Consider the following 26698-nt stretch of genomic DNA (forward strand, 5'->3'; position numbering starts at 1 on the left):
GATAATCGATCATTTGATCGGTTAAATAATAATCACTTCGTACAGGTTGCTTTGATAGAGGGTCATCCGATTCCTCCCATTATGATTCAATGGTTTATATACAAATACGATTGTGCAGCTACATGGGTTACACCATATACCGAACAACTTGCAGCATACAATCAGTGTAGTAGTTCTATATTTATTTCTGAAATCATTGTATTATAATTTACATAATTTGTATGAATAGTGGAAAAATAAAGATGTAACATGCGTAAATGTGCATTCAATAAATAAATCATTGTCTCCTCTCATACTTTAAGCTCACAACATAATATAATAAAATTATGTTAGAGAAATAAAAAAAATTATCTAACCAATTTGAACGCCAGATGTGACCATCAACTGTGGAAGTGTCATTCACCATTTTTTTTGTCTATTTGTTACCACGTGATATGACCATTATTGTTATATCATTCATCATTTTGTGTCATTCAAATTTTTTTAAAAACAATAAGTTTAGTTAGAAGTTTGACGTCACTCTCTTTGTACCTCAAAACCTATCACACATAACAAAAATAAAGACACCTTTTTGACATTTAAATATGACAAAGGGGTGAAATAAGTGAAAGCTGGGGTATAAATAGTAGCGCGGTAACCATTAACGCCCCTAACCAAATCGACTTTCCATTTTGTGCTCAAATTTCTTAATTATTGGTCAATCAAACCAAACCTTCCAATTCCCAAACTCCCAACAGTTAACACGCACAAGTGCACAACAAAGGAAAGGACACACTTTTCCACTTTTAACACCGCCCCACTCACCACAGAAAACCACGCAATTTAATTTTACCCCAAATATGAACAGCAATTAGAATTAAAACTCCACAGCAAACACAGAAACATCACTCCCTAACAACCACCACATCAAATCCTCATCTTTCACACTCTCTCTCTCAACTCTATCTTCAGACTTCCAAGATTTGAGAATTCAGAAAGCCATGGCAGTAGCCAACAACATAACAGCAGTCCTCAACTTCATAGCCACTCTCTGCTCCATCCCCATAATCGCCGCCGGAATCTGGCTTGCCTCCAAGCCCGACAACGAGTGCGTCCACCTATTTCGGTGGCCGGTCGTCGTCCTTGGGATCCTAATTCTCGTTGTCTCCCTCACTGGCTTCGCTGGCGCTTACTGGTACAAAGAGACTCTCCTCGCCGTCTACCTCTGCCTCATGGCTATCCTAATCGTTCTCCTCCTCAGTCTCCTCATCTTCGCTTTCGTCGTGACCCGACCCGACGGGAGTTATTCGGTACCAGGAAAGGCGTATAAGGAGTATAGACTGGATGGATTCTCGGACTGGCTTAGAAACCACGTTGTGAATAGCAAGAATTGGGATAAAATCAGACCCTGCCTTGCTGAATCTGATACTTGCTCCAAATTGGCTCAGGATTACTTCACTGTTGACCAATTATTTTCCTCTAACATCTCTCCTTTGCAGGCAAGTTCATCTTACTCTGTTTTACATCCACAAACAAAATCTTCTTCATTCCCTTCGTAAACAACTCTTTCTTGTTAGTATTGGGTTAGAATTTTTGTTCATATTTACTTGAATCGGAGAGTTTGCTTCAGTCTACCATGTTCAAAGAAGGGAAGCTCTGGTTTTGACTTTCCTAAGATTAAAAATCGGTGTCCATATTTTACTTTACCAACTTTTGTACTGTGACCTGGCACGCTGTCATTGGTTGCTTCGAAGGCACTGACAGTAAATGTGGCAGAGGAAATTTAGGTTGTTTCTTAGGAAGATGCTGGAATAGGACATAACCAGATCTAGAGGTCAGTGGATCAAAGTAGGACCTACATCAGATTAAAATAAGGTTACTTAGACAAATTTAATGGTTTAGTGAATTAGTTAATTATTTTGGTTCTGATTAGGGGGTCCAGTCCATGTTATTATCCCATACTGATGTGTGCCCTTTTTAGGGGATCAATGTGGGTCCATGCACATCACTACACATCTTTCAATTTGTCAAAGCTTAATCACCATGACATGAGCATGCATTATTGGTTGATAATAGACCAATCTTAATTCTAATTACGAGAAATCATGGAATCTAAGACCAAAATAAAGTGACCCAGACCTTGAATTATTGAAGGTAACAGCTTTGTCTTCACTGTATAAGATAGGAAATGAATGTTGTGGATGCCAGCTTTGGCATATATTCTTTTTCCCTTTTATTTTATTTGTAACTTTGGTGTGTGATGCAGTCGGGATGTTGCAAGCCACCAACTGCTTGTGGGTACAGCTATGTGAACCCAACATTGTGGATAAACCCCACATCCCCAACAGCAGACCCAGATTGCTTTTTGTGGAACAATGATCAGAGCCAACTCTGCTACAATTGCAGTTCCTGCAAGGCTGGTTTGTTGGGGAATCTGAGAAAGGAATGGAGGAAAGCCAATATAATCCTCATTGTCGCAGTTGTGGTGCTCATTTGGGTTTATCTTATAGCCTGCAGTGCCTTCAGAAATGCCCAAACTGAAGACCTCTTCCGCCGTTACAAACAGGGTTGGACTTGAAATACACCTGTTGCCAAACCCAAACACACATCGTTCCCACTTTAATAGTGATGGTTTTTTTTGTCTTTCTTTCTCTTGCGTGGTTTCTCTTATCTTCTGTCGTACCTCTGTGTCAGTTTTCGTCAGTGTTTAGTGTATATTCCTTTGTTCTTTCTTATCTAGAATGTATGGCCAAACAAATAAGCCACTAGTTTTTTCAGATACGCATGAGACTAGAATCTCAATTATATCAGCCATATGCCTATTGATTTGAGTACCAGATTCTTCCATTTCAATGGTCACCCTGAATCGACTATTACTTTCTCAAACATCTAAAGCACAGCACAATATTCCATAACCAACCACAAGAAGAAAAAAAAGGGACACATTTCCACTTACAAAAAAACATAAAGAGTCTGTTAGTAAATTCAACTCAAACACTACAAATTGATATTATCGCTTTGGGTCAAAGTTGTCCACGACTTTGTTTTTCTCGAACCATTGTCATTGGTATGAATGGTTGCTCTGTTAGAGGTGGGATCGGACCAACATTTTTATTGTCCAACAAATAACAAACCATTGCATTTGCTCTTACCAAGCTCTTGTTTTGGGCTTCTTTGTTGGGTCAAAGTTTCATTTGAGGTATATTAAGGGCCGAGCCTGTGTAAGTCCAAACATTTTTGCGTGGCCTACTTTGCAAGCCCATTTACAACATACTGTAAGCAAGCCCATTTGACACGAAAAAGAATTTCGTGGGCTAATGATACACGCTGTCTCTGTCCGCCTATAAAGAGTCCGTTATACGAATGAAACGTCAAACCTAAAACCCTAAACCCGTAAGCAGGGCAAGTTCAAACACAACCGTCGAAAGTGTCTTCGAGTGGTGAATCGGCCATGGCTGCAAACAAGACACGAACAAGCAGCTTCTCGGCTGCACCCTCGTCTCAGACACCCGGAATCAAGTTTGTTCCCAATGGCACAATCTTTGTATCTTCTGGTATTCCCGACCTTGACAGTAAGTAAAACTACTGCATTTCTTTCCTTATGCATTGTTTCTATTGGTTTCTGGAGAAATTCAATTTGTTGTTGTTTTTTTATTGTTAATTTGTAGAGATATTGGGTGGTGGGTTCCCTCTTGGAAGCCTAGTAATGGTGATGGAAGATGCAGAAGCGCCTCATCACATGCTTCTCTTGAGGAACTTTATGTCTCAAGGACTTGTTCACAACCAACCTCTTCTATATGCCAGTCCTGCCAAAGACCCGAGAGAATTTTTGGGTACTTTGCCCAGTCCTGTTTTGTCTAAAGATGATAAATCTCATAATAAGGATCCAGAACAGGTGTTCCTCTTCTTCAATTTCCTTCGTATGTTCTTCTTTGTTGTCCATTTTAATTTTCTTTTCCTTTGTCTAGGTGAAGAATTTGAATGGTGTGCTGGAACAAACTTCAGGATAAAGGATTGAGGATAGCTTGGCAGTACAAGAAGTACTTTGGTGAAAATCAGCAAAATTATGATAGTCATAGAGGTAATATTTTTCTTTTTTTTTTAGGGTGTTGAAGTTATTTTATATTGAAATCCCCATGGTATACGTTTGGCTTCACTTTTTAATTTCCATAAGATCGTTCATGTATTATATATGTTCTCAAGGGGTGATTTATAGCTAATCTAACCCCATTGGGTTTGGTCATTACATATTGAATAATTTAGTTTCCATTAACTTCATTGAGCTTAATCGTTCCATGTTAGACAATTCAATGTCCATTCCTTGTCTATTTCTTTACTTTTTCAAAATAATTCCAAATAGTCGCCTGCCTAGAAACTGAATGCATTAGGTCCTTTCCATTATCAGCTTTGTATGCGTCTAGTTCCCCTAGAAAACAGATAAATTATAATTGTTGTCATCCAAAGTTGTAAAGTACGTTCAAAGAGGGCCCTTACCAATAGTTGGATTGCCAGTGAGGTTTCAGCCTTGAGGAGGAATCACATGGACATGGTTCTCATCTGAAGTGACCATGCTCGAGGGTAGATGCAAGTGCAATAGACATAACTCGTGTTAGGGACATCGTAATTGAATTTATATCTTACTTTATGTTAGTCGTTATCTCAATTTTTGTGTTGCAGTTGGTAAGCAAGAATTCTGCAATGACTTTGACTTGAGGAAGCCCCTGGAGAGGCAATTTCTCGGTGGATGTCGAGTGGATTGTGTTAGCTTACAAAATTTTTCTAATCTTGGTGCGCTCCAGGATCATTGTGCCTCATTCTTAGCTCAGTTTCCAAGGTATTCTTACAAGTTGTGTAGCGTATGTACTTTTCAAATGGTTTCAGTTACCTTCTGAATTTATTTGTTTTACAACTTTCGAATCATTTGTTACATGTCATCTGTCTTGCAGCTCAACAAAGAAATGAATGTATAGCTTAAAGAAACTTGTTCAGTTGGTTCTTTCTAAGATTCCTTTGAAAATAGACTTATAACACATTCATTTTGGGTGCATTATAGTTTTATATTTTGTTTCCTTGTATTTTATGTAGTTATGTTAATCCAAACAAATAATGTATGTATTCCCTTGGTTATATCCCCAGAAATGATGACAACATTTCACGCGTTGGCCGACTTGCTATCCAATCACTTTGTGCTCCACAATGTGGGTATTCCACCATGGTTAGTGGCAGTTACACATTTTTTATTATGGGCTTAAACTTTTGAAATCCCTTGTTAGGATGTCCTTGTTTCATTTGCTTTATGTTGAGAACAAAAATTTCCGACTCGGCTCTGCATGGTTCCTATTTGGAAAAGCTTTATGCTGATGTTGTTTTATCTTTTACATCTTGTCGTATCATTACTATCATAGGAATGGGAGATGCTTTCCTTCATCAGGTCTCTGAAAGGCATGCTACGATCTTCATATGCAGTTGCAGTGATAACCTTCCCTTCTTTCGCCATCGTCCTCTAAAAGATGGCAGCACATGGCTGACACCTTGGTTTCTGTCAAAGCAATCCCAGGTTTATCTCCAGAATTGTCCACATTTCGTATATTATTTTGGTCCAAGTTCTCATCGGATGATTGTTTCAGATGAGGACAAGGAGTTGGCACAACTCCTCACGGGCTACCAGGATATGGTTGGCCTTCTCAATGTACACAAAGTTGTGCGTATCAATACACAGGTAACATAAGAGCAGCTTCATGCCAATCTTGTGTGATGGTTATTTTTTCTTGAATTCTGAATTTTCAATGCATACCAGTTCTCATGCATGCACGACTGCAGACTTCATGCATCTACATGCATGTGTAGTAATAGTAATATATTCACCCAAGCCTTCAGCGTACTGAAGGTGAAGGTGAGTATGACACCGACATCATGATACAGAGCCATTCCAATTTCCAACTACTTTTTAGGGGCTTGCATGCAAGCAAGTACTATTGTGGGTCTTTCTTTTTCTTTTCCCTTTTAACCTATTTTGGGTCTTCTTTCTTTCTAGTAAACCTGGATTGCTTTGTTCAATCTAGTTGTACATAGAATTTGAACTAAAAAATGTTTCTTGTTTCTTAAGATTGGCACACGATAAAAAAAATGCCTTCCTCCTATTACTGCAGATAATCTCAAGTTTGCTTTTTTCCAACCTTATTTGCAGGTTCCCGTTATTCTTGAGGCAACAACATTCTCAATAAAATTGCAAAAGCGTAGGTTCTTGGTTCTGGAATGTCTCAATCAAGCTCCTATCGATGGGTCAAGTGGAAGTTCATATGGCACAACGGCTAGTTGTTCAGGGTCCTCCAAGACTGGGACTCTGGATTTCTAGTTACATTTCAGGCTTTCCAAGCAGTTTGTGATCAGCAATGCAGCTTGTTAAGAGTCACGTAGGAACCCACCAATGAGATCAACCAGCACATTCCAGGCATGCAGTGAAGATTAGTGCTGGTGATTTCATGATAGTTAAGGTGAAAATTAATCACGGGTCTTGCGCAGAATGCTTGAGATTGACACATGAGCATATATAAATGATGGTAGACATGTGTAAGAATTTGGTACGGTCAAAGGAAATTCTTTGTACCTTAAAAATCGATTTTCATCAAATGCAATCATACTCAGAACTATTTATAATGGGCGTCAAGGGAACGGAGTCATCGGCGGGAATGACACAAATACAATATTTATTAGGTAAATTTTTCAAGCACAAACCATAAATCTTCTATTGACGGTATAGACACCGTTGTTGATTTGATGTGGACTCATCCTACATATATTGATTTACTAGGTACTTTTTCACGTTTGTTGTTATAAGACTGTATGTACAAAACTAACCAATATTGTATGCCATTGTTAGAGGTTGGGATTACATCAATTTGTCTTACATTTTCAGTTGCCATTGTTAGAGATTGTTGAGCTCATGCAAGTATGAAATACCGTACATGAAGATGTAAGACAAGTCGATGTAATCCTAACAATCTTTAACAATGACATCCAATATCGATTAGTTTTGTACGTACAATCTAATAATAATATACATAGAAAAGTGGTAACAAATTAATGCACGTCCAATGAACTCATATCAAATCAACAACTGTGTCTGTACCCATGGACCAGGTGGCCTGCCCCAGTTTTTTCATCCATAGACCCGACTTGGGTTCAAACTTAAACCCAGTCCTTCAATCAGGCCTGGCCTATTGAGCCTAGCCCAGCCCAGTTCTGTGGGAACTCCAAAAAATCTAAAGAAAGAAAGAAGATAAAAGCTGACAACCAGCTGCAGTCATTGGGTAGGAACAGAAATTAGTGAGATACGTCATAAGTGAAGAAATACATGTTCGTCCATTCTCTTTTATTCACTGCCGATTTAACTCGAACTTTTCAAACATTGAAAAGAGACAATAAATATGGAACTAAAACCCCTAGAAGCTTCCAATGAAAACTTGAGACCAACAGAAAATTTTCCTTCTTGGAAAGAAAAAACAAACGAACAAAAACTCAAGATGCACAACCAAAAATGGGGGACAAACTGGACTTGAGGTATAGACCCTCAATTGAGCCATATATATATATACACACACATGCATCATGTCAAAAACTCATCTATTTTATCCTGTCAATGAGACCGGGGAATGCATGTTAGGAATACGCCACCAGAATGTCCCAAGAAACATGCCATCGGACAAAATTCAACTCTCAAGCAACGTCAGATGGAAGGGTACTTTGAATGTTTGAAGGCATTATGATGTTAAAACCATCGCCACCAGTAGATACAATCATTCCTGGAATCTGGGGATGCCAATGAAGTTCTTTCAAATCCGTTTGACCCTGTTGAAGTTACTATGAGTTTACGGGGTAAAGTATAGGAGTTGAACATTCTGATCAATGAGCTTCAATGTAATTACCTGATGAACAAACAGGAGTTGAGGAGGTAAATCTTCTGGAGCATTTACTTGCTCTTTTGTTTTAGCTTTGAATTCTGCTTCCTCTTCCTCATCTTTTTCCAAGGACAGGTCCCATATTCTGAAAATGTAAGACAAACATGAGCAAAAAGGGAGGAGAAAAAGATATCGTCTTTCGTCTGCTGTATGTCAAAAGCTGTTAATCACTTACGTTAATTGGTTGTCTGATGATGAAACTGCCTGTGCCACCACAGGCTCTCCTTCCTAACCACAAAGAGATTAGTGGAGTACCACGGGAAAAAAAAAACCCCCATAAATGAAAACAAAATAATCAGACTTATTCTCTTATGACAATATCTCCAATTCAAAATTCATCACTCTTAAAAACAGCTGGCACGAGGGCAGCCGTAAAAACATAGTTTGAAGTTCAATAAAAACCAAAACTTCAAGTAAACCAATCAGAAACCTCTTTTGGATGCTAGAATCAAGAAAAATTAGTCAAGTTTCTATTGATCAACATATTTTTCAGTATTTGCTGTCAACCTCGTTTGTGGTAAAAGAAACTCTAAAGTCGTATAAAATTCAATGTTAGCCCTTCGTCTAATTTTTTTGCTTGCAAGATAAAATATAATTTACCCAAAGGAACATAATTCCCAACTATACAACTTCCACAGTAACTGATTACAATACAGAGGCAGCAGTAATTTTTCCAGATCTTTTCCTGCATAAGTTCTCATCAGGCATTCCAGTAACAATTGAACTTGCCTGAGCATTTCAATGCGTAGCAACTATCTCCATCTTTTTCTTTGATCTCTTTCTGAAATCACAAACTTGTGTTTCTCATGTAATTCATTTTGCCAAATCTTCAGCATGGCATTTGCTTAACACTTGGCAGATGTAAAAATCTTTAGTGGCTTAACATGTGTGTCTGAAGAAATGCTATATTATACTAGTACCCAACATTAGATTTGAAATACCTTTAGCAATCTAAGATCCCTGATGGAAAACGTCCCATCATCACTTCCAGATGCCAACATACAGCTAGCCAGCCTAGCAAAAAATTTGAGCATTGAAGTCATGACATGTTTTATATTGAAAATACAAAGGTGTGAGATAAATGAAAAATTAGAGTTCTTGAAACCTGTTCCAAGCGATAACATTGACATCTGCTTTATGTGCCTTAAAGGAAACTGCAGGCGATTTCCCCAGGCGGGTATCCCATATCGTAATATTGCCATCAACAGAACAAGAAGCAAACACATCAGCTTCAGTTGGGCTCCACTGCAAAAATAACATGAAACAAACTGATAAACAGATTGAACAAATTAAGTAATTAAGGCAGCCATTTATGTTATATTAGTCTGCATAGACTTGGTATGCCATACCCCTCCCCCCAATTCCCAATGTCCCCAAAAGAATATACCTGTAGGTCTTCTACACTTGCAGCATGTCCACTAAATGGAGTGGCATCAACATTCCAAGATGCCCCGCTTGTAGGCTCCCACAGATGTATATTACTCTTGCAATCACCTAAAGTACGAACAGTGTAAATATTTAACCATCTTAAATCAAGAGCAGTTTGATTACTAGTACTACTTGACGGGAAAAAAATGTGAACATATACAATAATATTTCTTATATGTCCTACGGTACCAGATACGAGCCGTCCTGGTACAAGAGGACTCCAATCGATAGCATAGCCTTCATCTTTGTGCCCAAACTTCATTAACGGTTTCTGGTTAGAAATCGAAGAACCTTCCAAGCTAACTTCTTTCTCCGACTCAGCCAAAACATTTAGATGTGAACTGAGGTCCCATATCTGCATACGGAGAAAGATTTTAGGCATCATATAACAAAAACAATGAAGTAAATGTATCTATAGAATTATTATATGCCATCAATTTTCCATGTCACTGATATCTCAGGTCTGTGAGTACCAGATTCACAGTACTCACTAATACAGTGATAGAACCCTTTCAATTTACATTAGATTGTCTTCCATGAAGAATACTGCAGACCACACAAAACTACAGAAAAAAAAATACTACAGAACAACTTCATCAATCATGAAGAGTTTTTACATTATATGGACATATAGCTGACCTGCACATGACCAGTATCTGCCCAAGATGCACATATATGTGGACTTTGTACCATAGCCCTTATACGATTAACACATCCTTCATGGGCTACCTTACGCAACTGTATGTGTCAACAATAAAACAAAATTGAGTATCATTGGCAAAAGTGACAAGTGAGATAGGTAACCATTCAAAACAAGTCAAAAGAAAGTAGATGTTGCCTGCAAAACAGGTATCCCAGATCCACCATCTTCCTCATCGTCACTGTCTTCGTCACTCACACTTTCATTGTCCATTTCGGAATCACCAGATGCAGGTTTGCTAGGCACTAATTCGCGTCTTATACCAGAAATATTGACACTTTAAATATCCCAATAGCATTCCAAGAAGCTTTCTCGGCCTACAACAATCTCAAAGAATAATAACATAAAAATGACATCAAAGGTTAAGAAAATGTTAATCTATGGGCTTTACTTTTACCAATAATAGAGACGCTTGTAATCTATTTATCCATTGAAAAAAGCATTTGAAGGTGACTAACCGCTTATTTTTCCTTGATTAGTTGGACCATGTACATTATCCAAATTAAGACCGTCTAACTACAAAAAATTTGCAGAAATCTCAGAAAAGGCCACAAGCCATATTAATTACACGATCTTCATGTTAAAAGGATTGAGATTTCATGGAAATACTTTTAAAGGGAACCCCTTGCAATGACAATCTATAAGTATCTGCCAGGGCCAATTATGATACAGATAAACAGTATTCAATTACATCAAAATAATTATGGACATCCCACCTGAGTCCCTGCAACAAAATATGCTGTGTGCGGAAATGCAGTCCGAACCAAACCCAACGAATCCCGTACAATGTCAAAGCTGAAAAAGAGAATCATTCAAATTTCAAACAATCAATGGAAAACCTTAAAGCCAGTAATTATCCTCATAACAAAAATTACGTCAAGAATAATAAAGTAGAGCATAACGGTTCAATCCCACTCAATATTTCAGCCTCTTTTTTTTAGTCTTCAAACGAATACTGAACAAAGAACTGTATAGCTTTAGTTGAGAAAAAAAGTTGTAATTTCTTGGTCACAAAAAGAAGATATTTTTTAGATTTAAAGACTCAATTTCAATTCACATCTAGTACTCTCTCAACTAAGGTAGACCGGCAATCAAAACAAGTGGGCCAAAATCAAGTAAATTATGAAAGTAAATCAAACTAGAACCAAAGAATATGGAGCGAAAAATAACTAGCTTCTAAAGTAGACTCCCCTTTTAACTTTCTCGATCTCATACAACCATAGACCCAAAACTCCAGAATTTCCAGTTATTCACTTCTCTCCTCACCCTTTCTCAGCAATCAAATTGAGAAAAAAATACCAAATAAATAAATAAAGGAAGAAGTAGAATCACCTCAAACATGGCCAGCCAATGTGAAACGCGTGAAGAGAATTATAAGCAGAGGGGTCGCACTGGAGCTCCTCTCCTTCCTCCAACTTGTCCACGCCTGGTTGCCACACCTTTGTAGGCATCGAATGCGCAGAAGAAGACGATGACCCATCTCCGCTCTTCGCCTGCAAACCCACGCAACGAAATTAACCTTAAAAAAAAAACCCAAACCACTGCATTAACTAACGAATTGATAGAGCGAAAAACCATACCTTGTTTTTCCTCTTAGCCTTCTTAGGGTTTTTGATGCTGCGAACCATTGGAGTGAGTTTGTCTGATTGTTAACTGGTTTCAGGGTTTATGAATCGGTTAGGGTATTGTCATCGCCATCTTATACACTCCACCTGGGCATAATTGCAAACGGTGGAAACATTTTGGAAAATATTAGATATCCACTCACTGGTTACCTACTGTTACTACCAGTTCGAACCTGATAAATTAATTTAACAAAATTATTGAACGGCCCCAAAATAAAGCTCTTGATTTTATTCTATGACCCTGAATTATTACAGGCTTCAGAGGTTAATGTGAAATAATAATTTGATTTCTAACAGACAGACAGACAGACTGCTTGCCTCTCTTAACTGAATCTGACCCTTGATGAATGGACTTGTGGGTTGTGGATTCAAATGCCCAAATGACCCTAAGTGCTTGCCCGTTTAGGGTGTTCGGAGGTGTTGGGGAGGGTTGGGTTAGTCCCGAACACTTCCCAACCCTTGACTGTTTGAGGCGTTCGAAACCGTTGGTACAAACACCTCCCAACCCAACGCCTCCCAACACCTAAAAGGGCAAGCCCTAAAAAGCACCACAAAATAATGTGGAATAACATAACTACATTGAAAGGTTAACATTCAGCACCATGAACACTGAGAAGCAGCTTTTACATTGATAGGCAGAAAGGCCTTTTGGATCTTAATTCAATTAACAAAAAAGAATTTTTCAAGAGTATCTAAGCAACTGGTGCAGAGCAATGGTTTCTTGGCACATGAACATGGTGTGATGGATTGATGGCTATATATCCCTCCAACAGCTCATCCATCTGCTATATCAGAAACATTCAGACCAAACATCAGCAAACTGGGTATTCAAGATATCTATCAGTTGGTATGCTCTGGCCAATTTTGCCTTTAGAAAGGAGAAGAGATTCAATAATTAAATTTCCAAACTATGGCATGTCATTACACCTACTGTGGACTAAAAAGTCATGGCACTTGAGCGTTGCATTATGTAAAAAATCCATGTTAAAGATGCTTACCTGCATTTCTTTGTCTTGTAAGGAGAACAAATGTAGCAAAGCCTACCATAATTGCGATTTTCCTCCACTGAAACAGAAGGAGAGTGAAAAACTTCAATTATAATATTCATGGCAATTGAACCATTTCAACTGTAGTGACGAATCGAACAGGATTTGTTCCTGCACAATATGATAGAAAACAGCACAGTGAAAGATATATCACTCGTCGAGTATTTCTATGGATTCTAGAGAGCCTATAACCACATTAAATTTTACCAGGCAGTGATCCTTGCTAACAAACACGCAAAAACAGATGCAACCACGCTTAGGGAAGCGGAGTAACTTAGTTTACACACATGGTTCAGCTGTTCAAGTCCAGGTAAAACAATAAGGTTTGTAGTAGGTTGACACCCAACAAAAAAAATTCCATTCAAAAAACAAAAACTTTGTGAAAAACCACAAACATCAATCCAAAAGAAAATACTCCAAATAATTTTCATAGTGATTCATCTGACCACAAAAATAACTAGGACTAAGATTTAATGATATCATAGATGATGAATAGAAAAACAAAAGAGAACTTCACTATATAGAGTTAGTACAATGCTGAATGGTAAGCGTTGATCTAGCTATCTTTGGGAGGGCTTACTTTTAAGGGGCCAGATGGCAAATTTATTGCAAATACTGCCATAACCATCCAAAGTGTAACTAAAAGTGCAAACACTGTACATTTCTAGCCTTGGCTGAGCATATAAGACAGCAATGAATGTGTAATTGCAGTTCATAGGTATAAAGATCTTGGAACTGCAAAGAGTCAAAACTATCCAAGGGCATGTCAGAGATTTTCTTCATTATTTCAGCAATCCAAAGAAAATTCCGTAAACAACAGAGCAACATATTAACAAAAACTAAGACAAGGTTTCAGAAGAGAAAATTATGAAACCTGTCCAAATGGCCCTCCAGGAGTTTCAATGTTCCTTGATCTATCAACTTTTGAGCTTCTCTGTCTTTGAGAAGTCCTCTCTTTAATATCAACACTAGAATGCACACTTTCCTGCAGCTTCAATAAAAAGATTACAAATTCAGGAAATTTCATTGATACCCGAGGTTTTATGTAGTCAGAAGATTATAACAATATTCCGCTGGTGCGTATTAAGGCATGGAGATGGTACTTAAAGAATAAAAGTTCATTTAATACGTAACATAGTTTTAAGATCTTGAATCAAATGGGTATCCCTTTTTGTGAATATTCAATGTATCCTGTGTAAATAATTCTGTAGTTCATACTCTACTTGAAACGATGTGATACTGGTCAGACTTCAGTCTGGTTGTTTAGGTCATTAGTCATTAATGAAGAACTGCATGAACCTATGAAGCTTGTAAACTTATCAATATATCTATTCACTCTGTCAGGAAGCAATTTTCCTGACAAAACTCCTTCAGATTGTCAAGAACAGTTGGCACTTGGCATCCCTCCATTGTTTACCTTCATGGGAAGTATTCTGATTGTCATCAATTTTGAACTAAACAGCATTGGCTGGTTCAAGTCACCTTAACTAACCAGATCTTTTAACTTAGTAAGAAACTAAACTTAATTAAATTTCAGTATATTCTCATCCTACCAAATTTAATTTGAATACCCAATATATGAAATTTGAAACTTCATACTAACACCAGACACCAAGAGCTGTACCTTCTGCTTCACAGCTCAACTCAGGCCCAGATTACTATAATTCAAAACTAATTTACCAGGTAATTTATTGCAGAGGGAAAAAAATGCTATATACAAAATTTGATACCTCTTCCACATTATATGGTGCAGAACTCGTATTTCCTTCCTGGGTTTCAGCTTCAGGCCAGCAACTATCCATTAGATCCATAATTTGTTTCCCACCAGTTGTTATACACAACCTACTCACTCCATCTGGATATATCCACACACCAGAACTTTCTAAGAAATTATGCTCATCTTCCCAAGCCATTCTCGATCTCAGTTTTTCATTAGAATATTTATGAACATCTTCCCCTCTTGAATCATCCAGGCAAACACCTTTGCAACTCTCTTTTCTGAAATGTCTCTGGACTGACAAGTTAATTGGTCGGTGTTTACTGGATTGGTCATCAATAGTTTTTTTGGAAACTGAAGCCACTTCACCTGTGGATGTTCTCATCATACCCTGGGAAGATGTCTCCTTTTCCTCTACCTCAGCTTCTTTATGAATAATCTTGGATTCATTCTTCAAATCAACACTTCTTTCGGAAACTAAAGCCACTTCACCTGTGGATGTTCTCATCGTACCCTGGGAAGATGTCTCCTTTTCCTCTACCTCAGTTTCTTTATGAATAACCTTTGATTCATTCTTCAAATCAACACTTATTCCGTCAGCTTGACTTTTTGCTGGGTTTACTCCCTTTAGCTGCCCACTATCCTTAGATGGTGTAGCTCCTTCAGGTCCTCCAGGAAAATTAGTCAGCTCTCCTCTTTTTCTGATATATGTTGGGTCTTCTTGCAGCTCCTTTGTTGGCAAAGGACTTGCGATCCTACCTGAAATAGGTGGAAGGCATAATGTTCTCATTTTAATTTCAAATAACTCTGAATGTTCCAAAACAGATTCATACCAGTCTTTATTGGCTGAGATTTTTCCAAAGGCACTGTTATTTGAAGTCTCGTGTCCTGCTCAAGAACAATTCAAGTGAAGTATAACTTTGAGTAACTAACAAGAAAATCATGTAGCAAAAATTCTTCTCAACGACACACATTCTATGTACCTGTGATAGACTATTTTCAAAGGCACTTATCATATTCCTGACATTACTAGGTGTTTTCTCCGATGGGCTCTGCTTCTCGGACTTATTAGCCTTATCTTTGTCCAGTTTTGGGGTGTTGGACTTAGTTTTTGCAGCAATATTTGATCCAGAGTTTTTGAATGATGTTGAAACTCCTTCTGAAGAAATGGCTCTCATGGGAACATCAATGGAAGGTTTTTGAGTCTCAACCTTCTCACCTGAGTTCTTGTTGCTTGCTTCAGCCGGATGGATATCAAACTCTTGTGGAACATGGGTGTTTGTTGAAGTCTGTTTGTATATATCTGTATCATTCTAAAACAGGTGGAATGACCATTAGACAATCTCAACAATACTTTCCATTAGTGATGAAGATAATAAGAAGCACTGAAATGTTGGGTAATCCTTAACTGGGGTTGGCCTGTGAACAGAATGAGTTTCTTCTATGACCTTTGGACCTGATTTTCCAATTCCGAAGAAATTTGGAGGGTTTGACACTCCATCAGCTTGCTCTGCCTCAATCTGAATAAGGCGATCTTGTGAATCTTGAAGATGGAAAACTCAAAAGTAAGAAAAATCAAGAGATTCCTTGAGGTCAAGGCCAATATAAGACTCTTGGAATTCAAATTTCTGTTTTTAATTTATTTATTTTTAAAGAAATCAAACCTGAGACCTCGCAGTTGAGGTACAAAGATGTACCAACGTCTGAATGTGAAAAAGATCTTCTCATTTGATGCTGCTTGCTGCTAGGAAGTTCTTGGTGTTTCTTTTTTTTTAGTGCCAATTCTCTCTGCAAGAGAACTTGAGCACGATTACATTGACAAACTACATATCCTGTATAGACTAGACAGCATATATTCTACAATGCACTAGAAGAGACATCTTTTTCTAATACTTTTGTTCCAGAAGAGATATTAGACTAAATATTGAAGTAACTTCTTTATGCCAATGTACAGTCAGCAATAAACCTTACCTCTTAAGAGCTACTTAGGGTCACTACTCTAGTAAGGTTAGTTCTGTTCTGCAGGTAGACTCGAATTGTGGGTCTACTTGATATGTCTCTAGCAGAGCAAAATCTATGAAAATGCAATGATTCAATTTCTTGGGGCCGGAAAAAGGACTAGAATTGAAAAATAAGCATTACCCTAGATCGAATCCGTTGACGATCTTCTTCACTAAGAATGAACTGCAACTTCAGATGGACATGTCCACCTCCTAGAGGAAATCGGTCATCCCACGTACCTTTCTCAACCACCAGCCTGGTATCAACACCTGATCATGAACATGATCATCACATAATCCTCAATGCTAGTTTGACATCAAATGCACATGATTATGAGAGCGAATGTGGAACACTATATCAAACCTGTATGTGATATCTCATTCCCCTCAGCATCCTGAAGTGCAATAACCAATTTATCACGGAATGTTGCTAAGGGGCTGTAACAAAAATTAGCAGAAGTTGGATTAAGAAACAAAGCTTTGATATTTCAAGCATATGTGTCATCGCAGAAATCGTGAAGTTCAGATATTATTGAGAATCATTACAAAGAGAAGTCTCCTTTATCCACGGTTTGATACGCTCTTTTCCCCATGGAAACTGCATCATGGAAATGAACCCAATAAATTTTTTTCTCCCAATGCAGCAGTTATGCAATAAACTAAAAAAGAAGTAATCTATAAGTAATGGTCATCTACGGATCTACCCTTTATGGATGTTTGTGATGGTGTTGATGACGACTCAAGGCCAATGAAACCCAGAACTAGAGTGAGTTGCAACAGAAGAAAAGAAAGAATTAGAATGAAAACAACTGCCATTTTTAAATGACAGTGGCAAGAAGGGCTGTTAATACCTGAAACCTGTATGGTTCCTGGCATTGAAGAACGGCTCCCTAAAAAGTGGCAGACGTGTGTATTGCTGATTTTAACTTTAGAACCTTGATTGGACTGGTTCCAGAGATATGAATGTTTTATGCTGTGGTAAGCGCAGATCACCTGAGAGAGAGAGAGAGGTGAGAAATGGAGATTGAATGAGAAATTGTGGATGTGGGTGAGTTCAGGAAAGATTACGTACAGGGGTCCACAGTCCACACGATGTGGGAATTAGATAGTTGCCAAGCCAATAGCCACCTCAAACTTTAAAGAGACCAAGCCCCTATCTTTGTCTGACGCTGGCTCTTAAGTCCTGATTGGGCCGGTTCGGACCACAAGTATTGTTTGACGTTTAAACTTTACACTTCACCAGCGGCAATGTTGCACCCCTGATTCTTTTCTCCAATTTTTACCACTAAGTTCATAAACCTCATCGGGGGGATCATCACGTATAAGCTCTTGATTGCAGCATCCACCCTTAGCCAAGGTACTCACTACTCAGGAAAGGTAAAACGTCAACGAACACTGGATGGATTACATCCCTGAAATGACTCACAAGTATGAGTCATCGTTCTGCGACAAGTAGAAAGGCAGACCATCATGGGTTGATTATTGACATGGGTTTCCGCCATTAAAGTATAGATAGAAGCTGCTTCTTTGGGAAATCAATTTGAATTCATTGAAAAGCACATAAAATGTCCTCACTAAACAAGCAGTTGCATCTGATATCTGTCATCACTCATGACCTTTGACAATATGTTCAAAATGGTCGTTTCACAACGGATTAACATCAAAATGAGTATCCTCTGTAACTCAGTTCTTCTATTCAAAGTAATTTCAGAAATTTGAAAGACATGTATCAATCAAATACTGGAAATGGATTTTGAACATATCAGCCGTTTCAGGATGGATTTCTTTTCATCAAATCGTGTCTTCTATTCAGGATTCTTAGCTTTGAACATCCAGCTAAAACGCCGGCGTTGCTTATCTTCATGGAGAGCTGCTTTGCCCTTACAGGCTCTTTTGCGGGCTTTGGGACAGACTCCTTACATGAGGATCAGAGGAAACTGCTACAGTAGCAAATAAATTGCAGTCACGTTTTCAGCAAAAAGAAAAATCTTGATGTCAAAACTTGCTAGCACAAGAAAAATTAATAGGAAAAGCAAAATAGATAGAGCTGAGAATTGAAATATAGCACATCATTAAAAAAAAGCCACCATTTTCTCAAAGGAAAAAAATGCTCAAGATTGCCATAATGTTATCAACAGCAACATCATCATCCCATGAATCCTGAAATCGTAATGATAATAAGCACGACAAAAAGGGGTGTTTATAACTTTATTCTTTAATTTTACATAGGAAAAATTCAATTTTTCACCTTCCAAATATTGTGAAGGGGTAAGGTATGTGTACATATTGCTTGTCTCTGTCCCCGTCACCCCGCCCACAGCGGGAGCCCTATGCATGGGTGTTGTTTACCTTTTTTATCTTCCAACCACCTGAAGGCAAGAACAAAAGGAAAATGTTGCCATTGTTAAAGCTAATCACAACAAACTGTCCAAAGTCGTAAAGTATAAGAAAGCCAGTATGGTTAGTTGCTCACAGCCTCACATCATAAGGACCATTACTCAGAAACCATTTAACTTGCAGGATTGCTAGCTCTACCCCATTCAACATTGCAACCTAACTCTAATTACATACAGTGAATGCTTATGCACATGTCTCTTTAATTCTTAGGATTATTCTGCTCCAACTTGAAGAAGAATAAGAAGATAAGAAAGACTAAAATAGGGATCATGAAGTTGTCTGAGATTCAAGTAGCGCCATCAAGCAGTCCATAGAAAAATCAGCTTTACATGCACAACAACATGAACGAAGCTGTTTCCTCGTGATTCAATGCATCAAAAATGCCAAAAAATTGATAAGATCTTGGTAAAAAAATTGTAAAATCAGCTCCAACACCATTTCACCTTTTTTCAGATGATAGTTGGTGAGAATTACTATCGACACTTCACAAAAGAACATATTTTCCTTAGTATCAATTCAGTATTTCTTACTGCCCATAGGAAAGCATGGACATTGCTGTTGACAGTTAACACTCTAGTTCCAAACACAACAAAAAAAAGAAGAAAACCATCAATTCCTTTGAATAGTTACATTCATGGTGCTGGTTCATAATTATTGATGTCACAGTTGATGCACCATCAAACAGAATTATAACCCTAAAACACGAATCAAACATCGTCTCACCTAGGGTTTCAGTAAATGAATGAGGATAGCGGGACTGACCTGGGAGAGCGGAATCGGGACAGACCAGTGAGCGCGGCGCTACCAAAAATCAATTCCCAACGGCCAACTCCAATTCGCGAACCACTTTTGGTTGGGCCGTAAATCGTTTCCATATGACATAGCCCAATAAAAATACCGGCCTCGCCGACTCATACATAACCGGAAGGTACGGGATGGTTGGACTTGTATGAGAGCATAGCCCATGAAGCCCAACATAAGTACCAGGTCCAGAATCGATTTCCTAATTTGGGCTTGACTAAAGTTTGGTCTGATCAAAAGCCCACATATATGACTATCCATATGTATATTGATTCCATGGCTCCAAGCTGTAGTACCTTATAATAAAGACAAACTAATGATTCCATTACTTGGCAGATTAAGGACCTGATTAATTCCCAACCACATTTAGGAATTAGGAACAAGTACCCTTTGTAAAACCTTATCCATTTTCTTCAATCCATTTATTGTTTCGGACATATGCCCCAGTTAGATTCGCTAACTAATCTTAACATTATCGCTAATTCCACCAATAACAGGTCACCAAATAAAATTCTTGGAAAATCTTCTCTTGATTTTTTAGTCTTCAAATATATAATTTAATTTGTGCCGCGGTGATAGTTTAGTTAGTAAATCTCTCTGGGATCAAATCGTCTAAACTCAGAAAGCACTGAGTTTGATTATCACTGAGAGTAATATTCATGTGGTTACATGCTGGGCTTTGATCCAATTTATCATGTCGTCATACAAAAAATTTATGTGCACGTGGGCATGATGACCCTAGTTTATAATCACGTCAGATCAGATCTCTAAAGGTCAAAACTTGGTATATATTATGTATTGCATGTGGAGTTGTCATCAAATGATTCACACAAACCAAAAGACATGGTTGGCTCTTGTGTGCTCCGCGGGGTAACAAAATCAGCCACCATAAGATGATCAGATCCATAATATATCTATCTAGAGAGAGAAAGAAAATTAAGAGAGAGGGGGGAATATATGGGACCTTAAGCCAATGAGGATACAGTGTCATGTAGCTCAAATGGACAAGGCGAGGACCGTATTGAAAACAACCTGCTAAATTTGGAGATATACTATATAGTACCTGACAAGTTACACCATCATTTTGTTTCACAAATGTCGTTGTCCTTGTCTCTATTGTTTGACATGCAGATTGCAGATTGCAGTGAGTGATTCCTACTCCACACACGTAGCCTATCTTACTATCGGAAATAATTCATTTCTTTTTTTTATATGGATATATATTATTATTATTTTCTGATATACACATACACACAAATAGTTTAAGATAATAATAACTTATATATCTACACACTTAAGATATTTTTTGAATGTCATTTCAAAAAAGAAGTATTACGGTTTTTTTGTGATCAAGAACAACTTAGCAAGCGTGTCGTTTGGACAGTCCATTAGTATTAAGCTCGAAAAGAGGAAGAACTACACTATTCAAATCCCATATTATTAGGTAAAGGCTCTAATTCTAATAGTATGTGACATACCAATACTCTTAAAATCCAAATTTGTAAAAAATGTCAATCTTTTATGGTTTATATTACTTTTCTTGGAAAAGGGTGGGCAGCAGCGATCAGTATAGCAACCCTCCTGGGTGTGAACAGAGGCGGCCCTGGGGTGGGGCGACGCGGGGGTCGCCCCGGGCCCCAAATTTTTAAAAAAATATTGATTTTATATTAATATAAACATAAAAAATTAATTAAAAATTAACAATTCTCCACGTATTTCAACTAAAAAACTAATAAAAGAAAATTTTTTAATTTTAAAATAAATAAAAAAGAAAACACGGGCCCCTTTTCTAGAGCTGACCCGCGGCTCCTGTAAACTCAGGTACACCACTGGGCGTGAACATTAGCGGATATCAATCCCCTCATCAACAAATAGTACTCATTCAGATGTGTGACGTGAACATGGCACATAGAGAGGACATATATACAGGGGAAAAAAAAAGAACAAAATAATGCCTGCCAGAATATATATATATTAAGAAACAAAAATTCACAAACACGGACATATATATCGGTGTGGAGACTGGAGAGGATCCAGAGACAAAGGGTAGTGATGAAGGGAGTAATTAATGCGTGCGTTGCAGATATATAGAGATTGTGAAGTCATTGTTTGTTCATGTGATGTGAGCTGCTTGAACCAGCTTGGGAGAAACTGTAAATTATTGAGGAATATTAGTACCCCTCATTTTTTTTTTTAGATAAGATACAAAAATAGAAACCCTCAATCAATTAGTACTGCCATGGAAGGGTTTTTAATTAATCTCCAATAATTTGAGGGTTTTTCTTGATAACCGAGGAATCACCAACCTAACATGCCATTTGCACAGTTAAGTGGATGTAAATCTCGAGCTAAGTGGATGTAAATCTCGAGCGGCCTGCTAAAGCCCGCACCACGCTTCTATGACCAGTCATTTTTTCGTTTTGTAACTTCAAGTAGGGGAGGAAGATTGTGGAGTGAAGATGCTGTATCTGTCCACACAGTCGTTTGCCCAACACAAGCATTCAATGCTTTTTGGCAACAATAATATGGAGGATTGTCTGTAGTATGTACAGAAGATACCATGCAAGATAACCTTTTTGTCATCTTCAACGAGGTCTCTGTACATCAGTACATGATATAGGTATATATACAGTATATACACCATTGGAATCAACCAAATATTAATTTTCTTTAGTCCATACATTTAATAACATCTAAATTCTCTTTAGTGATATTCGTGCAAGATAAGATGTATGTATAATATAATTGGTCTAAGATGTTAGCATTAAATAATCAAATATAGATGATCCTGTCTAAATCGAATTTCCTTCTTGGACTAACCAATAATACTTTTCTTTTCTCATCATGCTTGGACGATGGACATTATGGATATATTGGTGCAGACTTTTGGTCCAGAGAGATAGGGTTTTTGTCATATGGGGCTGCAATTAAACATTAAACACACTCTCTCTCTGTTTTTTTTAACCAAAAACAATATCAAACAAGTTTGTCATTTATACATTCAATATGAGCTTAGCTCGGGGTGTTAGGCCTGCGTGCATACCATACAGATTTGTCATTTAGACATCTAATATGGGTCTAAATTCGGGTTGTTAGGCCTGCGTTTGCAGAAATTTCGCACGTGAGACAAAGTCCAAAGCGTTGCTGCAAGGGTATTACTCCCAGTGATAATCGAACTAGACTATAACCTATGTGATTTAACTCTAGAGAGATTCATCAACTAGACTACGACCGTATAACCCAAATGGTAACCAAACACACATAATATTCCTCTTTTTCTGATTGTCTTTGCTTTGATAATTAATCATGGAGGAGGTACTAGAGTCACGTGAATCTCTTGTGGCCCCCCATATATATGTCGTGTGTCCTCCTTATTCACAAGACTGCTTTATATAATTTGAACTCTCTAAGAGATTAATTAAGCTGTTTTTTATTTTTTATTTTGTACTTTCAATTTCACTACTCACGGTTTTCCTTTTGATCCCTCTCTCTCTATCTATCAAGTACTTGATCGATCTCCTCAAACCCCTATTGGTTAAGTACACTGTTCTCTGATCATCTTTGTCTGATCAATGACTTCAACTAATTTTCATTCACCTTCTACTTCTTTCCCTTTAGGGCTTCATGAAGAAGATCATCAACACCTCTTCTATTTAAAACCACAAGCTTCATCCTTGTCTTCATCTTCATCATGTCCTCTTTCAAATTCAATCTTATTCAATTCTAATCAAGAACAAGGAGAACCATGTTATTACAGGGAATCGCAACAGATACAACATCAGGTAACTCTTTTTCTTTAAATTAGCGTTGAATTTCAGTGGATTGTACATAGCAGTAAAGTATTGCTAGTTCTTCTTTTTTTTTTTCTTGATATAGTGTTGTGATTGCTAATTTTTCTGATGTGATTTTGGTTAACTAGGGCAATATATTTGTTTCACACAACGGATCATGTGATCGCCCATCGATGCTAAAGACTGAGAATACTAATAGTGACAACAAATTATGTATTGATTGGAAGAACGACGATGGAAATGGAAATGGAAATGGAAATCCGAGTGAGAGTAGTAGCTCAGTCAAGTGGATGTCATCAAAGATGAGGTTGATGGAGAAGATGATGAATTCAAATCAAATAGTGGTCACAGATCACTCTACTCATTCGTCGGAGACTCAGAAGCACCGATCAACAACTTCACAAACTGATAATCACAAAGAAATTAACAATCCCTACATCAATAGCAACAACGCAATTAGGGTTTGTACTGATTGCAACACAACTAAGACCCCTCTTTGGAGAAGTGGACCTACAGGTCCCAAGGTATATACCAATTATGTGTGCTTTTCCTCTAGTAGCTTAAGCTTTGATTTTAACAAAAAATCATTGGTTCAGATGGTTAAGTTGGTTGTTTGAATCTCTTAACGCATGTGCCTGCAACTTTGGCGTTATTTGTGAGTGATGGTGATTTAACCTAATTTGGTAACTAATGCACTCTTGTATACATTGTTGCAGTCACTTTGCAACGCCTGCGGGATAAGGCAAAGAAAGGCGAGGAGAGCTATGGCGAAGCCTGCAAATGGTGCAGTTGAAACACCACCACCACTAACAACAAGTATGAAGAAGAGTACTGACCATAAAGTGAAGAACAAAAACAAAAGATCATCAGATGAAAGTTACAGTACTCTTCCAATCAAGAAAAGGTACAAGCTCACTTCCCAACCTAGTCGAGGAAGAAAGAAAATATGTTTCGAAGATTTGCAGATGATATTAAGCAAGAACAGCACAGCTTATCAGCAAGTATTTCCTCAAGACGAGAAAGAAGCCGCAATCCTGCTAATGGCTTTATCTTATGGCCTTATTCGTGGTTAATTGAGTACTATTAGTATTATAGATATCTAGCTAGCTAGAGTCGTGTGTGTGTGTGTGTGAAAGCTTGTCAGTAGTGATATAAGAGAGAATTTTAGTAATGAGATTGAATATATATATATATAGTAGTGTGATCATATCTCTTTGGGATATAGTTGGGTTTTGAAGAGGTTGATAACTAAGATTTTGGGTCCCTTGTTCACCTACATTTCTTATTATGTTTTGGAAAATCAATAAATTTACTAAGGGTACTTGAGGTTTCATATTCTTTTGCTCATGTGCTTGATCAGTTTGTTCTCTCAATACTGATAGTTTCAACTAGTAAGCGCCAAGTTTTTTTTTTTTATTTATTTAATTTATCAATTGAGGTTCTTAAGTTTTTATATATTTTGTTTGGAATTGAGGTTCGTAATTCAAACAATTATATATACGCACACAATTGAATGTACTTTGACCCTTATATATAGTTACCCTAACTCAGTGAATGGAATTAATGGTGGTGTGTACATCCATACATTGATACATAATGACGGATGAAAGAATTCTGGAATTTTTCAGAGTTTAAAATTCTCGTTCAATGGTGGAGAATAAGTCTGATAGAGAAAATATATACAAAAGTGTGGTGCAATATAACATACATCCCAAACCATTATATGAGAATTGTAGAGCCTCCCGATCTTATGATGACAAGCTAGCTAGCTAGGTCATGAGGAAAGCAGTTGTCATTTGTGTATGTCCTTTTTTTTTTTTGGTCTATCAATCATGATGGTGAAGATTCATGGTGGTACACACAGCTTTTTTGGGATCTGACGGGAAGAAAATGGCCTATAACATATTGTACTTTTTTTTGTCACAGACTTTGTCTGCATTCCGATCGGACCATGTACATGTCAGAACCAACTGATAAAAGCTGGACATGATGAACTGTGAAATCCAAGTGCACAAAGCAATTTGTTGTGTGAATGATTACAACTTTACAAGTGCCTTTTGAATCACAAACCCTGAGGTCCCTGACTAGCTAGTTTAATTAACCAAGTATCCAATAATGCTTACTCTGTGTGTGTGTGTGTATATATATGTATAAAAGTGGAATTAATCAAATATCCAATAATGCTTACTGTGTATATACCTATGTATAAAAGTAGAACATTCTGCCATTTATATGCATGAACAAGAATCTGGATTTCGTGGCTAGTCTGTGGTGAGAAGATTGTTGAGAGAAAGCAGAAGGCAGGGCCCGGAAGGGATGTGGATTGATTGGGCCAAATCTAGGCCCGAATAGTATCATTGGCTGGACGCGAAATCCTTTGGGCCTCATGGGGTGCATTGCCGCTATTAAACGCAAGTTTGTAACCTGGACGGCCCAAGTCGCATTTAATGAGAAATAGTTTGCAAAACGTAAAGGCCATTTTCATAAGCCCGCAAACATGCATGAGAATATGAGATCAAATGTACTATTAAGCCATGTATTTATAAATGACATGAAATGTTTCAACCCAATAAAGAATGATAAAGTAACAGAATCTTAATGAGAGATTGATGAAGCAACGTCAAGCGAGTCATCTCTTGTCGTTGTTCTTAGATTGGTGAAGTCTGATTTAGGTTTTGGAATTGTAGAGCGAGATTGGAGAAGAGACCCCCATGGAGTTTGTCAATGAATGCGAACATATATAAACTACGATTATCAGATTTCGCGCTACTTTTTCTTTCTAGATTGGACCTCGGCTTCTTTTTTTGGTAATTGTGCTTGGGCTTGGGCTTGTGTAAATTGTTAGTCTCAGACAAAATACACGCTAATTAATTTAATCTTTACAACAATACAATCTATAGATTTTAGTCAAAGATTCCCCTGAAGCTTATTTTTGTGATTTTTTTTAGGGTTACACAAAAGCAACTTCAATGGCAAATATTTGGAGTCATTTTCAATTTTCATTTTGACTAATGCTACATTCACTCAAAATAAATCACTCATTTTAACCTCAAATCTATGCGACATGTGAAATAACCGTTGATTATAAACACATATGTAGAGCGTACTTAACATCTAATAGTCGACATTAATTAGGGTTAAATGAGAGTCACATTTTGGATGGATGAAACATTATTCTTTCTGTTATTGTTGGGATTATGATCGAGATTATATTGGGTCCCTTTTTTTGTAACGTGAAATCCACTCAATTTTCTAC

The 26698-nt window shown here is 37.6% G+C and overlaps 3 protein-coding genes, 1 long non-coding RNA gene and 2 pseudogenes across 5 annotated transcripts; 3 read left to right on the plus strand and 3 right to left on the minus strand.

Annotated features, from left to right (window-relative positions):
• The first annotated feature begins 794 nt into the window (after positions 1 to 794).
• Positions 795 to 2826, plus strand: LOC120006571 (tetraspanin-2). The gene is made up of 2 exons (XM_038856642.1): positions 795 to 1478; positions 2246 to 2826. The coding sequence occupies exons 1-2, from the start codon at positions 981 to 983 to the stop codon at positions 2555 to 2557; spliced, it is 810 nt and encodes a 269-aa protein (XP_038712570.1). The 5' UTR covers positions 795 to 980; the 3' UTR covers positions 2558 to 2826.
• A 443-nt stretch (positions 2827 to 3269) lies between these two features.
• On the plus strand, positions 3270 to 6871 carry LOC120006535 (annotated as a pseudogene).
• Positions 6872 to 7322: 451 nt separating this feature from the next.
• Positions 7323 to 12707, minus strand: LOC120006534 (annotated as a pseudogene).
• Positions 12708 to 12723: 16 nt separating this feature from the next.
• On the minus strand, positions 12724 to 17800 carry LOC120006533. The gene is made up of 14 exons (XM_038856593.1): positions 17526 to 17800; positions 17305 to 17446; positions 17158 to 17214; positions 17000 to 17051; positions 16818 to 16891; positions 16596 to 16723; positions 16118 to 16241; positions 15863 to 15996; positions 15437 to 15766; positions 15287 to 15341; positions 14467 to 15212; positions 13611 to 13727; positions 13317 to 13471; positions 12724 to 12847 (listed from the first exon to the last, which is right to left on the minus strand). Exons 2-13 carry the CDS (start codon positions 17327 to 17329, stop codon positions 13376 to 13378), a joined length of 1938 nt encoding a protein of 645 aa, XP_038712521.1. The 5' UTR covers positions 17330 to 17446; positions 17526 to 17800; the 3' UTR covers positions 12724 to 12847; positions 13317 to 13375.
• Positions 17801 to 18123: 323 nt separating this feature from the next.
• LOC120006552 lies at positions 18124 to 19690 on the minus strand. 2 transcript variants are annotated; one of them, XR_005470035.1, is made up of 3 exons: positions 19613 to 19690; positions 18702 to 18822; positions 18124 to 18390 (listed from the first exon to the last, which is right to left on the minus strand). It is a non-coding gene; the product is annotated as an uncharacterized LOC120006552 (long non-coding RNA). The 2 variants fall into 2 exon arrangements; XR_005470034.1 differs by lacking the exon at positions 19613 to 19690 and having other exon boundaries at positions 18702 to 19595.
• Positions 19691 to 23102: 3412 nt separating this feature from the next.
• On the plus strand, positions 23103 to 24764 carry LOC120004866 (GATA transcription factor 21-like). The gene is made up of 3 exons (XM_038854193.1): positions 23103 to 23433; positions 23571 to 23966; positions 24159 to 24764. The coding sequence occupies exons 1-3, from the start codon at positions 23224 to 23226 to the stop codon at positions 24513 to 24515; spliced, it is 963 nt and encodes a 320-aa protein (XP_038710121.1). The 5' UTR covers positions 23103 to 23223; the 3' UTR covers positions 24516 to 24764.
• Positions 24765 to 26698: the final 1934 nt, after the last annotated feature.

The sequence above is a fragment of the Tripterygium wilfordii genome, chromosome 9 (genome assembly GCF_013401445.1).
Source record: "Tripterygium wilfordii isolate XIE 37 chromosome 9, ASM1340144v1, whole genome shotgun sequence".
Classification (NCBI taxonomy): Eukaryota; Viridiplantae; Streptophyta; class Magnoliopsida; order Celastrales; family Celastraceae; genus Tripterygium; species Tripterygium wilfordii.

Bases quoted from the DNA above. Each gene is read 5' to 3' on its own strand.
- LOC120006571 (XM_038856642.1), top strand. From the start codon at position 981: ATGGCAGTAGCCAACAACATAACAGCAGTCCTCAACTTCATAGCCACT. The intron at 1,479-2,245 runs GCAAGTTCATCT...TGTGTGATGCAG, and splicing joins CTAACATCTCTCCTTTGCAG to TCGGGATGTTGCAAGCCACC.
- LOC120006533 (XM_038856593.1), bottom strand. From the start codon at position 17,329: ATGCCAGGAACCATACAGGTTTCAG. The intron at 16,892-16,999 runs GTAATGATTCTC...TTTTTGTTACAG, and splicing joins GATAAAGGAGACTTCTCTTT to CCCCTTAGCAACATTCCGTG. The intron at 16,242-16,595 runs GTAATGCTTATT...GTTCTCTTGCAG, and splicing joins GTCAACGGATTCGATCTAGG to AGAGAATTGGCACTAAAAAA.
- LOC120004866 (XM_038854193.1), top strand. From the start codon at position 23,224: ATGACTTCAACTAATTTTCATTCACCTTCTACTTCTTTCCCTTTAGGG. The intron at 23,434-23,570 runs GTAACTCTTTTT...TTGGTTAACTAG, and splicing joins CGCAACAGATACAACATCAG to GGCAATATATTTGTTTCACA. The intron at 23,967-24,158 runs GTATATACCAAT...ACATTGTTGCAG, and splicing joins GTGGACCTACAGGTCCCAAG to TCACTTTGCAACGCCTGCGG.